The sequence below is a fragment of the Dendrobates tinctorius genome, unplaced genomic scaffold, assembly GCF_039654945.1.
Source record: "Dendrobates tinctorius isolate UK_male_01 unplaced genomic scaffold, ASM3965494v1 ptg000184l, whole genome shotgun sequence".
In the NCBI taxonomy this organism is placed as follows: Eukaryota; Metazoa; Chordata; class Amphibia; order Anura; family Dendrobatidae; genus Dendrobates; species Dendrobates tinctorius.
In genome coordinates, this window is record NW_027361851.1 from 12699128 (window position 1) to 12713041 (window position 13914).

The 13914-nt window shown below is 39.9% G+C and overlaps 1 protein-coding gene across 5 annotated transcripts in view; it reads right to left on the reverse strand.

Moving 5' to 3' along the window:
• Positions 1-9493: 9493 nt before the first annotated feature.
• Positions 9494-13914, reverse strand: part of LOC141055133 (uncharacterized) — a 46524-nt gene continuing 42103 nt past the window's right edge. For all 5 annotated transcript variants that reach the window (XM_073552113.1, XM_073552111.1, XM_073552109.1 and 2 more), the window contains one exon: positions 9494-11703. In XM_073552113.1, the coding sequence (XP_073408214.1) occupies positions 9615-11540 (1926 nt within the window). In that variant the 5' untranslated portion in view covers positions 11541-11703 and the 3' untranslated portion in view covers positions 9494-9614. The remainder of the gene's footprint in view (positions 11704-13914) is intronic.

Here is a 13914-nt window from a genome sequence, read left to right on the forward strand (position 1 = left end):
TCAAACTTTTATATCGGCCCCCTTTCACCCCATTCAAAATAAAACAATGGAAAAAAAGTCACACATACACATTAGGTATTGCTGCGTTCAGAATCGGCCGATCAATAAAAAAAAAAAAAACAAGGATTAACCTTATCGATAAACGGCATAGCGGGAAAAAATATAGAACGCCAGAATTACGTTTTTTGGTCGCCGCGACATTGCATTAAAATGCAATAATGGGCGATCAAAAGGTGGTATCTGTACACAAATGGTATCCATAAAAATGTCAGCTCGGCGCACAAAAAATAAGCCCTCACCCAACCCCAGATCAGGAAAAATGGAGACGCTATGGGTATCGGAAAAAGGCGCAATGTTTTAAAAAATTTTTTTTAGCAAAGTTTGAATTTTTTTTTTCACCATTTAGATAAAAAAAAGAACCTAGACATGTTTGGTGTCTATGAACTCATAACGACCTGGAGAATCATAATGGCAAGTCAGTTTTTTATTTAGTGAACCTAGCAAAAAAGCCAAACAAAAAACAAGTTTGGGATTGCACTTTTATTTTGCAACTAGCTGAAGAGCCCGGTGCTGCCCGGGCATAGTAACTAACTGTGGTTAGTTATAGCAAATTATAATTATCCTCCATCCCATAGTCGAGTGCCCATATACCCATCACACATCCTCCATCCCATAGTCCCATGCCCATATACCCATCATACATATTCGCCATCCCATAGTCGAGTGCCCATATACCCATCACACATCCTTTATCCCATAGTCCTATGCCCATCATACATATCCTCCATCCCATAGTCCCGTGCCCATATACCCATCATACATATCCTCCATCCAATAGTTGAGTGCCCATATACCCATCACACATCCTCCATCCCATAGTCCCAGGCCCATATACCCACACATCCTCCATCCCATAGTCCCATGCCCATATACCCATCACACATCCTCCATCCCATAGTCGAGTGCCCATATACCCATCACACATCCTTCATCTCATAGTCCCATGCCCATATACCCATCACACATCCTCCATCCCAGTCCCATATACCCATCACACATATCCTCCATCCAATAGTCGAGTGCCCAAATACCCATCACACATCCTTCATCTCATAGTCCCAAGCCCATATACCCATCATACATATCCTCTACCCCATAGTCCAGTGCCCAAATACCCATCACACATCCTCCATCCCATAGTCAACCGTTATGACATGAGTGGCGGGGCTTGCAACCTATGACATCAGCGTCACCATGGCAACCATTGTGACATCATAATGAGGGGTGGGGCTTGATACGCACACACTTTTTCCCCATTATGTAGATGGGGGCAAAATTGTTTGGTGAATTGGAACGCGCGGGGTTAAAATTTCGCCTCACAACATAGCTTAGGACAATCTCGGGGTCCAGACATTTGACTGTGCCAAATTTTGTGGCTGTAGCTGCGACGGTGCGGATGCCTATCCCGGACATACACACATACATACTGTACATACATACATACCCACATTGAGCTTTATATATCAGATTTCACAGCACTTGGAATTTTTTCCCCATTTTTGAGTGCACGACATGGAAAAACCAATAGTGTCATCCAAAGTACAACTCGTTCCGCAAAAAAATAAGCCCTCACATAGCCATATTGATGGAAAAATAAAAAAGTTATGGCTCTGGGAAGAAGGGGAGTGAAAACCGAATACGCAAAACCGTAAAAAGCTCCGGGGGTTAAAATAGCAAACAAAACCTGAAACATGTGGTAGAAAAATAAATACCATCAAAAGAATGGCAAAAAACATCCAATTAGTTCCAGGGAAATCAAAGAAAGTCTTCAGTAACCTGTGAGTCTTGCAACCATCAGATGCCTATGTAAAGCCAAACGATTTATAAAAAATCCTCTTAAAAGTATCATTGTTAAAAAAAAACACATGTTGAAAAGATTGGTTTGCTAAGCAGCACCCTGACTGGCCTACAGTGAAGTGGTGCAACATTCTATGGACGAGAGAAAGATTGTTCTTATTGGGTCTAAAAGCCAAGACAGTTTGAGACAACCCACAAAGACAGAATTAAAGCCATATTACTCTCTGAAGACTGTAAAACATGGGGATGCAAGCAAAATGGTTTGGGGAGGGTCCTCATACTATGGATTTGAGCCCATTTAGCACATATCACGCATCATGGACCAGTTTGAATTTCTCAAAATACAGGAAGAGGTCATGTTGCTTTTTGCTAAAGAAATGCCATTGACATGGGTGTTTCAGCAGAACAACGATCCTAAACACACCAGCAAGTGGGAAACATTTGGGTTCCAGACCACAAGATTGATGTTATGAAGTGCTAGCCCAATCCCCCCACATCAATCCGACTGAGAATGTGTGGTGTCAAATACTGCTGTATTTGATACAAAACCTAAGAATGCAAAAGATGTGTGAAATGTAGTCCAGTCAGCTTGGGCTGGAATATCTTTGCCCAGGTGTCAGATGCTAGTTGACTGCATGCCACTCCGATGTAAAGCAGTAGTCAGAAATAAAAGGTTATACAACCAAATATTAGTTCAGTGATTAAGGGTATGTTGCAGATCCGCAAGTGATTTACAGTACAATGTAAAACAATGGAGAAAAAAATGCTGTGCACATGCTGTGGAAAATTCCGCACGGAATCCGCAGCGGTTTATTTTAAGCAGCATGTCAATTCTTTTTGCGGATTCGTATGCGTTCTTACACCCATTTCATTATAGAAATCCACAGGGGTAAAAACGCATGCCAATCCGCACAAAAACGCACGGATTTTGACCTGCGAATTCTGCCAAGAGCTGCAGATTCCGTGCAGAAAATTCTGCATGCAAATCTGCAACATATGCACATACCCTAACAGAAAAGTCTGCAAACAAATGTGTTTATACTGTAAATATTTAAGTTTGTAAATGAAAATGCAGACACCACTATTTTTTTGAACAGCCTATTTTTTGTTTATCTTCAGTTGACAAATTTATATTCTCGGCTCGTTTTCATTTGGAATTGAATGATCGGGGCAAAAATTAAGAGACCACTGCAAAATTTTCAGTTTGTCTGATTTTTCACTTTATAGGTATATTTTGAGTAAAATGTAAATTGCTCTTTTATTCTATAAACTACTAACACGTCTTCGAATTTCCAAGCACTAAATTTTGTATTTAATTTTCAGAAAATGAGAAATAGTCAAAATGACAAAAAAAAAATGCAGTGCTTGCAGACTGCAAATAATGCTAAGAAAACAAATTCATAATCATTTAGAAACAACACTAATGTTTTAACTCAGGAAGAGTTCAGAAATCAATATTTTATGGAATAACCATGATTTTTTAAATCACAGCTTTCATGCATCTTGGCATGCTTTCCGACAGTCTTTCACACTGCTTTTGGGTGACCTTATGCCACTACTAGTACAAAAATTTAAGCAGTTCTTTGATGGCTTGTGACTAAACATCTTCCTTTTGATTACATTCCAGAGGTTTCAATGGGGTTCAGGTCTGGAGATTGGGCTGGCCATGACAGGGATTTGAGGTGGTGGTCCTTCATCCACACCTTGATTGACCCAACTGTTTGGCATAGTGCATTGTCCGGCTAGAAAAACCAGTCCTCAGAGTTGGGGAACATTGTCTGAAGAGAAGGAATCAACTGTTTTCCAGGATGTATGTGGCTTGATTCATATGTCCTTTGCAAAGATTAACCTGCCCAATTCCAGAGAAGATTACCTTACTCCAGTCCTCTATGTTCCAATCCTTATGGTCTTTGGCAAACTTCAGTCTGGCTCTCCTTTGCTTCTCATTGATGAAAGGCTTTTTTCTAGCTTTACGACTTGAGCCCTGCCTCTAGGAGCCTGTTACGAACTGTTGTTGCCGTGCACTTCACCCCAGATGCCATTTGCCATTTCTTTTGTAGGTCACTTGATGTCATCCTGCGGTTGCCAATTGACATTCGAATAAGATGGTCATCCTGGTCAGTGGAGAGCCATTTTCGCCCTCTGCCGATCTGTAGCTTTGTTGTCCCCAATGTCAGCTGCTTTACCTTGTTGTAATGGACTGCTGTTTTAGAAATTTTAAGGATGGAGGCAAAATGATGCTCACTGTATCCCTCTGCTAGTAAAGCCAGAATTGAGCCCTTCTTTTCTTCACTCGACTTTTCTTCTCAACTCCTTTGGTATGGTTAAAAGTTATTTTTTCATTCCTATTACTTTTGGGATATTACTAGCACTTGTTTTGCCATCCAGCAAGAGGATTGTGACACTGGAATGGCTGTTAGACATGTAGAGAAGCGGATTTTTATAAAACGGTGCAGTGGTTTCTTAATTTTTGCCAGAGCTGTACAATATATACATACATATATACACACACATACACCAACACAGCAGCGTAAGAATGCCATTTTAAATAACTTTAATGAGGCTCAACTTTCTTTATACATTGTCATGGCAGGTTAGTAAATATTCTGACATCTGTGGTTAAACTCAATTCAATTTTGGAAAAAAAAAAAATGTTAATACTGCTTACAAAAGTATGCTATGTATACAAAACAATAGAACATTATACTTTTTATTCTAACATTAATAAATGGCAAGGTTACAGTTATCTAATGCCAAGAAAAGTACTAGTAACACAATGTACAATGTTGCATTTCCCAGATTAAGATAAAGCTTCTCAATATCATTAAAAGAGGTTGTCTGGTTGAAACAAGTTATCTATCCACAGGAAAGGTGATAACTTTCTTGATTGGGGTGGGTCCTAGCACTCAGGCCCTCACCAATCAGCAGAGCGGGGATTTTTTTTTTTTTTTAATCGCCAATGGGCCATTATATCTCAGTCCTAAAATAGAGAATAAATGGAAATGTCGATCCATGAGAATGCTGAAAAAGCAGAGAGCAGAGCTTAGCAGCCCTATTTGGAATGAATGGTGAGGCAGACAAAGCACTACCTGTCAAATCTATCGGGGATAAAAGTTCACCGTTTTGTTAATCGGTGTGGGTCAACAAACTCAACCAGTTATCACTTAAGTGAAAACAAGTCAACCCCTATGCAAACAATAACTCCCTTAAAGATTAAGATTCAAAAAAGAATATTCAAAAGGGGTACTTCAACCAAGAACACATATGGCATATTAACAATATCTAATTTTGAGAGAATCGCGATTCTGTGATGGCTGTTTTGATAATCTTGTATCAGTTCGACCAGTTGCCTACACCTATTTTCCTGCAGTCGGTTTGCAAAATAGGTGACAGAAACATTGACAGATCCTTATGCTTTTTTATTGAACATTTAGTTGGTTTAGTAAATATATTATATATATCATGTATTATTAATACACAGCCATATGTCCATTAACATTAAAGAGAATTTCACTTCAATAAAGCAGCCATGTATCAGTAAGTCAAAAGTTAGGTTGACACAAAGTTTGGCAACTATGTTTTAGAGATAGTAATTTTTTCCATTCAGTTGAGGCAGATGCATTTGCTAATGTGAATGAAATGTGCAGACACTTAGCTCTTTTTTTTAACCCCTTCACGTCCAGAGGTATTTCCCGTTTCTGCATTTTCGTTTTTTGCTCCCCTTTTTACCAGAGCCATAACTTTTATATTTTTTGGTCAATATGGCCAACTGAGGGCTTGTTTTTTGCGGGACAAGTTGAACTTTTGAAAGACACCATTGGTTTTTATCATGTACTGGAAGACAGGGAGAAAATTCCAAGTATGGTGAAATTCCACACTTTTTTTTTTACCATGTTCACTAAAAGCTAAACCTGACCAGCCATTATGATTCTCCAGGTCATTATGAGTTGTTTGGTGTCTATCATGTCAGGTTCTATTTTATTTAAGTGGTGAAATTTTTTTACTAAATTTGTAAAAAAAAAAAAAAAAAAAAAAAAAAAAAACATTTTCCGAGACCTGTAGAATCTCCATTTTTGCTATATGGGGCTGGGTGAGGGCTTATTTTTTGCGTGCTCAACTGACGTTTTGATTGATACCATTTTGGTGTAGATACAATCTTTTGATCACCCATTATTGCAATGTAGCGGCGATGTAAAAAACAATTCTGAAGTTTTGAATTTTTTTTTCGTTACACTGCTTACCGATAGGGTTTCTTTTTTTTTTTTTTTTTTTTTTTATTTTGATAGATCGGGCAATTCTGAACGTGGCAATACCAAATATGTGTATGTTTCTTTTCTTGTTTTACTTTGAATGGGATAAAGGGGAGTGATTTGAATTTTATTTTTAAAAACTTTTTTCTTCACGTTTTGCATACTTCAATAGTATCCATGGGAGACTAGAAGCTGCAATACTTTGATCGGCTCTGCTACACACAGGCGATGATTAGATCATCTGTGTGTAGCAGAAATTCTCGCTCACTTGCTATGAGCGCCCACCATGGCTTCAGACCTCTAGTTGTCATGCCGACTCATCCGTGACCCATGATCATGTGACAGGGTCAGCGATGGGTGAGATTTACGACGTGCTTCTGGTAAGCGCAAGTCAAATGCCGCTTACAGAAATTGACAGCGACATTTAACTATTGATCAACAGCGGGTGGATCGTGATTCCACCCGCGACTGTTGCGGGCAGGTCAGCTGTATAGATCAGCTGTTTTGTGCTCGGAAAGGAAGGCAGGAGTCAGACATCAGTGTACTATTATGCCCAATGTTGGAAAGGGGTTAATTTGGAAAATTATAAGCATTGATTTAGGCAACACAACTAAACTTTGGCTAGTTCTCCACCTTGTGGCCCGATTCACACCAACAAGTAGATTAACTAAGGTACTCAAAAAGATTGAGGCTGTGTGTCCACGCTAGCGTTTTTAAACGCTCAGGAATCGCATCCCCTTTCCCAGAAAACGCGCGTCTTTTTCAGCGCGATTCTTGCGCGGTTTGTCAAAAAGCCGCGCGTTTGACGCTTTTTTGACACGAGTTTTCTGGGAACTTTGGGGGAATGCTAAAAACGCTCAGCTATGCGGAAATTATTGAGCATGCTGCGTTTTTAGCCGCTAAGCGATTCCTGAGCGGTTAAAAACGCATGCATTGGCACAAAAAGCCAAAAATGCATGCAATTGTATGCATCTTGTAAGCGTTTCTGCAGCGTCTGGTCCGGCACAAACGCTGCGGAAACATTACAAAAACGCAACGTGGGCACATAGCCTGAGGGTTTGAGTCACATTGTGATCACAAAATAAAGAGAAGTCTGACGCATAATGCCACTTTAGAAGCTTTAAAAGGGACATGTTTTGCAACTCAATAGACTTTCAAAAATTTAAGTGGTGGTAGCTTAATATCTTTGTATAATTGACTTTTTTATTCACATACACCAGGGGCTGTGAAAAATTAAACAAGAGTCTCAAAATGTGTCAGACATATCTACTGTAGCATAACTCAAATGTGACAAGCTTGTTGGATTTTAAGTCTGTCTAGGCTTAGTTTATTCAAGAGGAGTACATGAGCCCAGTTTTTGACCTAAATCAGAAGTGAATTGTATAAACATACAATAATGTACAGGTTTGAACAGGGTAACCCATTCTCCTTTTTGCAACATATATTGATTGAGCAGGTATGGAACATTAAAGCAAATAAATGCCATGAACTGATGTAGATGGATATTATACAGTATTTCCTGATTTTTTTTATTTAAATGTTTACATCCTCACTGTTCTTAAGCAGAGGTCATTTTGTGGATTTATGTGCACAAAAAAAAAATTGAACATTAAGTTAAGACCAGAGCACATAAAGTATCGTTATTGCCATGAAGATTCTGTAGTGCAACCGTAGGATTCAGGCTTGTTAAACAATACATACATACGTACATAGATAGTAGCTAAACATTTGGAGTTTAAAACTGAAAAAAAAAAAGTAATTTGAATATATTTTGCAGCTTTCATGAAGAAAATAGGCAATAAATTGCTTAGATGCGCTTCATTTCTGTAGCACTGCTCTTCCAGCTCTGAGTATGGGGAGCAGAGTCTTTAGTGTTTTCGCAGTCTTCTTGTATATAGCAATCACAGTGAGAGACTGTCGATAAGTTTTCCTTAGAAGAGCTCTGGGATACGCGCTCCTACACAGCGCTGTGAATGCAGCATGTTGTTCTATATACATCCTTGTTACCAGGGCCACAACACTGCCTGTCTTTCCTTACAAGCACAGTGAGATTGCTGTGTAGGAGTGAAGATCCTGGAGCGCTTATAAGGAAAGCAGACAGGCAGTCTTTTGCCCCAGTGAAAGTCTTCACTGTAGTATGCTCTCTCCTACAAAATAGGTGTTTTAGAAGAACATGTTGTAACCGACCTGTTATCCCCTTTCTTCTCACTGTGACTAGAGAATGCTTCCCTCCGGCACCCAAACGTTAAGAGATTCATTCTCCTGACATGCAGTACTGATCTACGCACTTGTTAAAAATACGCTTTAGTACCTATTTTCTCCGTGAAGGCATCAAAATAGAGTATAAAAACACATTACAAAATCTTTTCCAATTATATTTCTAGCATAACAGTTTACTCTTTAAAGGGAATCTGTCACCCCTTTTTTCGAATATCAGCTGCGGGCACCAACATCAGGGGCTTATCTACAGCATTCTGTAATGCTGTAAATAAGCCCCAGATGTAACCTGAAAGAAAAAAAAAAAAAAAAAAAGTTAGATTATACTCACCCCGGCGTCCGGTCCAATGGGCATTGCCATCCGGCGCCTCCCATCTTCATATGATGCCGTCCTCTTCTTTCCTTCCTGTCATGGCTCTGGCGCACTGCTCTGCCCTGTTGAGGGCAGAGCAGAGTCCTGCAGGCGCCTGCGCACTGCAGTATTCTGCTCTGCCCTCAACAGGGCAGAGCAGTGTGCTGGAGCCACGACAGGAAGGAAAGAAGAGGATGTCAATGTATGAAGATGGAAAGTGCCAGACCGCAACACCCATTGGACCAAGACCGAACCGCCCCTGGGTGAGTATAATCTAACTCTTTTTTCTTATCTTTCAGGTTACATCGGGGGCTTATCTACAGCATTACAGAATGCTGTAGATAACCCCCTGATGTCGGTGCCGGCAGCTCATTCGAAAAAAGGGGTGACAGATTCCCTTTAAGGGCTTTTTATATGCTGACTTTGGTAATTCTGCTTTAAAAATAAATATAGCACATTATAAAATATACAGGGACAGAAAAACAGGGTCTTATTGAAAAAAACATTATAGGGATATTTTCTATTATACAATGGTAAAATAAATTGTATCAGTTTCACTATGAAAATTAGCTAATTTTTATTACATCCCATCATCTTGGTGTCAGTTTGACAAATTACCATTTTAAAGATAGATTTGGTCTTATATGCATGCACATATTTATTCTCATCTGTCTAATTCTAGTAAAAGCAAACTTTTAAGACATTTTATCTTCTAATAAAATGACAGATCTATAGTAGGGATTATACTACTGTTTGCTATAAAGAATCCACGGAAAAACACTTATTTTGAAAATAAATGAAATATCTCTGCTAAACCTTTTGTCAAAATACACATTTAATGTAAGGGTTTAAAGCTACAGTTCAGAAAACTGTTAAATTTACTAAGATAGTCAATTTCTAAATTGTACATTACTGTATAAGCATGGAAACGCAATGCCTCACTCCATGATGTGGTGAACAGCTTTCAAATGCCTCTTAACCCTACGCTTTTCCTGGAAGCTCTTTCCACATAGTGGGCAATTGTGTGGTCGCTCTCCAGTGTGAACTCTCTTATGTTTAGAAAAATTGGAAGAATTATTAAACCTTTTGTAACAAACATCACACTGAAAAGGCTTTTCACCAGTATGGATACGTTGATGGCTAGAGAGTGCTGATGACTGGGTGAATCCTTTGCCACAAACTTGACAGACAAAAGGCCTTTCACCAGTGTGAACCCTCAAATGCTCTTTTAAGTCTGTAGCCCTTTTAAAGCGTTTAGAGCACACAAAACAAATGTAGGGCTTTGATTCCATATCAAAAAAATGGCACTCATCTTGGTCAGAGTTATTTGCAAGAGCGTCCCAACTTTCAATAGTGTTTTCCAACAGCTGGTCTTCCTGGTCTACCATGTCTGAATCACTGCCAGGTAACTCACTCTTGATATTTTCTTGGCAGCTTTCATTGTCACACTGAATTAAGTCTTCAACAAGCATTTCCTCATTTGGTGATTGTCTCTCTTTCCTATATATTCCTGCTTTAGTCTTAGGATCCCTAGTCTGGTATTGAAATGATGGTGATGTAGTTCTTGCCAAATGATCATCATCACATTCTTCATCAGTAGTATCAGATATTTCTACATATACATCTTGTGTACCTTTAGTACAATAGTTGATTTTTTCAGCTTCAAGTGATGTAGTATTGCTACAATCATATGTGGGAGACGTTGATAATTTTGGTTGTTTAGGGTTATCCTCAGCATTAACATGAAAGGCAGTGTGACCATTTTGGATGGAGCAAGAAGAGAAGACCACTTCATTTTTAACATGTATCATTTGTTTAGACCTAATATCTATGGTTTTAAAAGGCAGATGCTCTTTTAAGTTGCTTGTTGGGGAAAGTTCAATTCTAAACAATTTCTCATTACTTTCTTCCAATATTTTCTTTTCAGACATGAATTTAAAATCATTTAGAACCATTCTGCCTAGATCCTTTTTGTTAAAAAATGCACCAATGTCATTCGTATAGCTTATGCTATTTTTAATTCGCAGTGGGCGTTTTGAAAGAGCGATATTATCATCCATTTTCACTTTTGCAATTATATCTTGCATTGAGTGTGTACGCTGGTGCTTTTTAAAATTGGAAGAATTGTTAAACGTTTTACCACAGACATTGCAATGAAATGGCTTCTCACCAGTGTGAATTCGCATGTGTCCTGTCAAAACTGAAGACTGAGTAAAACATTTATCACATATTCTGCAGCGGTATGGTCGTTCTCCAGTGTGAACTCTCTCATGGTCTTTCAAATCAGAAGTGCGCTTGAAGGCTTTTTCACAATATGAACATCTATATGGCTTTTCAGACAGTATTGAACTGCTTACCTGTTGTTGATCTTTTAGATATTCTGACTGACTATGAAGGCGTTTATGCTTTATAAAATTTGAAGAGTCTTTAAACATCTTTCCACATATATCACACTTATATGTTTTTTCTAGAACATGAGTATGTTTATGAGCCAATAAAAAGGAAGACTGGCTAAAGGCTTTAGAACATAATTCACATTTATAAGGATGTTCATTTGTGTGTATATTATAGTGGTCTTTCAAGTCAGAACTATTCTGAAATAAACGTCCACAGACTTGACATTCAATACAATTACTGCCATTATGTTCATGTTCATGAAACATCAGCTCAGACACATAATCAAATTGTTCATTACAGGTATCACATCTGAATTCCTTGCTTGATACAGGCGCCATCTGACAACTTTCACTATCAAGTCCGCTTTTAACTGTGAACATTGTACGATGTGGAACATCTAACTTGTGAAAGTTTCCCAACTTCATTGCCATCCCATCATGAAGGCTTTGTATGGATGTACTCATCATTATATTGCAGCTCGGTATATGTGATAATACTATTACAAAAGGTTTTGTATGATCAAATGTTATATTTTCCCCATTGTCTTCTTTCTCTTTGGTGATGATCAATGCAAGCAAAGCAGGTGACAGATTGTTTTAGTCATGCTCCAGTCTTGAATATGCTTTCCACCTAAGCAAAAGAAACAAAAAAAAGTTTAAACATTCTATTATAAATTCTACCATTTAAAAACATTTTGCAACATTAGCGAGTACAAAACCTTTCTTTAAAGACCAGATGTTTATCAGTGTATACATTTCTATTTGTATGAATGAGTACCATATTTTGCAGACTATAAAAGACAAACCGGACCAAGCAGTGCACCCTAAATTTGGGGTTGAAAAATAAATTTTTTTAAAATAAAATGGTGGTGCGTTTTATGGTCCGTTTTATTGGTAGTTTACTAGGATGGGGTGCTTATGGTGAAGCGGGGTAACAGGAGGCAGTGTCGCTTCTACAGGAGGCCAGCGGCAGGAGTGGTGCGATGCTGTGTGCTTTGCGGCTCTCATAAGAGTTTGCGGCAAGTTAGCGGCATCCCTTTTCCCAATGATTTCCGTGTTGGGCTTTGGAAAAGGACACATTCGGCAGCGCATGTGCAGATTGACCTCTCAGGACATGAGATCTTGTCTTCTGAGCGCTCCATTTGCGCATGCGCCACCACAGGCGGCCATTTTTTTTTCCAAAGACCACCGAAGGGAAATCACTGGGAAAGGGGCCTGCACTCACTGGCTTTGACCTCTTATGAGAGCCCAGGGCATGTGGCATCGCCCCACTCCTGCCGCAGGACTTCTGAAGCAGCGACCCTGCCTCCTACGATCCCGCTCCACCACAGCCGCCCACCTCTCCACCGGTAAACTCACTTCAGATTATAAGACTCAACCCCATTTCCTCCCCAAATTTTTAAGAAAAAAATGTTAATACAAAATTCAAAGCAGCAATATATAAGCATATAGCATACTACCAAGCAATTAAAAGATGTTTTCTGCTTTTCACACTTCATCTTGAATTTCAAGGATTTCACTCTACTTCTCGCTCATCTATGCTGTGCTATAAATCCCAAATAACACAGCCATCATCTGCTGGGAAAGATGCAGGCCCAACTTCTGAGCCTGCATCAACAGGAGACAGGTCTATAGAAGCTGCACTCCATTGTAGCAGGTTTAGTTCTTGTAGGCTGTTCATAACAGCACAAGAAATGTGGCATGGCATGGCCATGCTTAAAGATGGGTCCTAGGACACTATGCAAGAATAGATGTACCCACTGGTTCCACAACCTAATCAAACGCAAATGAGAGATGTTAGGAGTACCTGGTATGAAGCCTAGGAGGGCCTGGACACCATAAATTATGTTCCCCCACACCATAATCCTTGAAGTAGAGCTAGTGTAATGTTCTTTCATGAAGGCCTCTTTATCGTGTTGCCCAGTTGGTCTCCAAACCAATCTGGGCTATCATTGTGTACCACTAGTGCGGGCGCCACTGCAGGGTTCCCCTTTCCCCTCCATGCAGGGACGCCAGAAATCTTACCACCTGGGCTGCGTGACATGGTCCTTGGCATACTCCTTGAACTCTGGCGGTATACGCTCCTCTGCTCTTAAAAGGGGCAGCGCGCACCTGGTAAAATGCCCCCAGCCAATAATTGGGAGGTACCCAAGTAAAAAAGGCATTTTCCCCATTAGCGAGGTGCCTGAGTAACCCTACAGTTTCCTAGTAGTTGGTTTCCTGCTAACTTCAGGATACTAGGACACTGACGACCTTGCAACATATAGCTGCAAGGTCGTCAGTGTCCTAGTATCCTGAAGTTAGCACCTGAACCCTGGCACTTGTGCAGCCAGGTCCAGAACCCAAACCCATGGTCTTTGTGCGGTCAGTGCCTGAAATAGCTCCGGAGACCAGTGTATCTAAAAATGTACTTCGTCTATCTGGACTGTTACAACAGTGTTCAAATCCAGCCATGTAACTCTGTGTCACTATCTGTCCTGCCTGAGTAGTTTGAAAGGAGCCAAAGTAGTGTCTGTGTGTGTGACCCTTAGGGTCTGAATCCACATTACCAGGGAATGGTACCTGGTGGCTAACTGCAGCTCAAGTCTGACTCCACCATCGGGAGCTCCAGTGAACATCAGGTAGCTGTTTAGTCATGCCCCTCCAACGTAAGCCTGGCCCCAAGGGTCCACAAACCACGTGCACCCATGCGTGACATATTGTGTCCAACACAAAAGTGCTTATGAGGATAGCCCTCCATTCCAGCTTAAATTGCTGTTTTGCTGTACACAATAGCCTTTGAGAGTGGAAGCAAGACATCAATAAAACATCTGTCTCATAGCGCATTGTCATGCAAATGTAT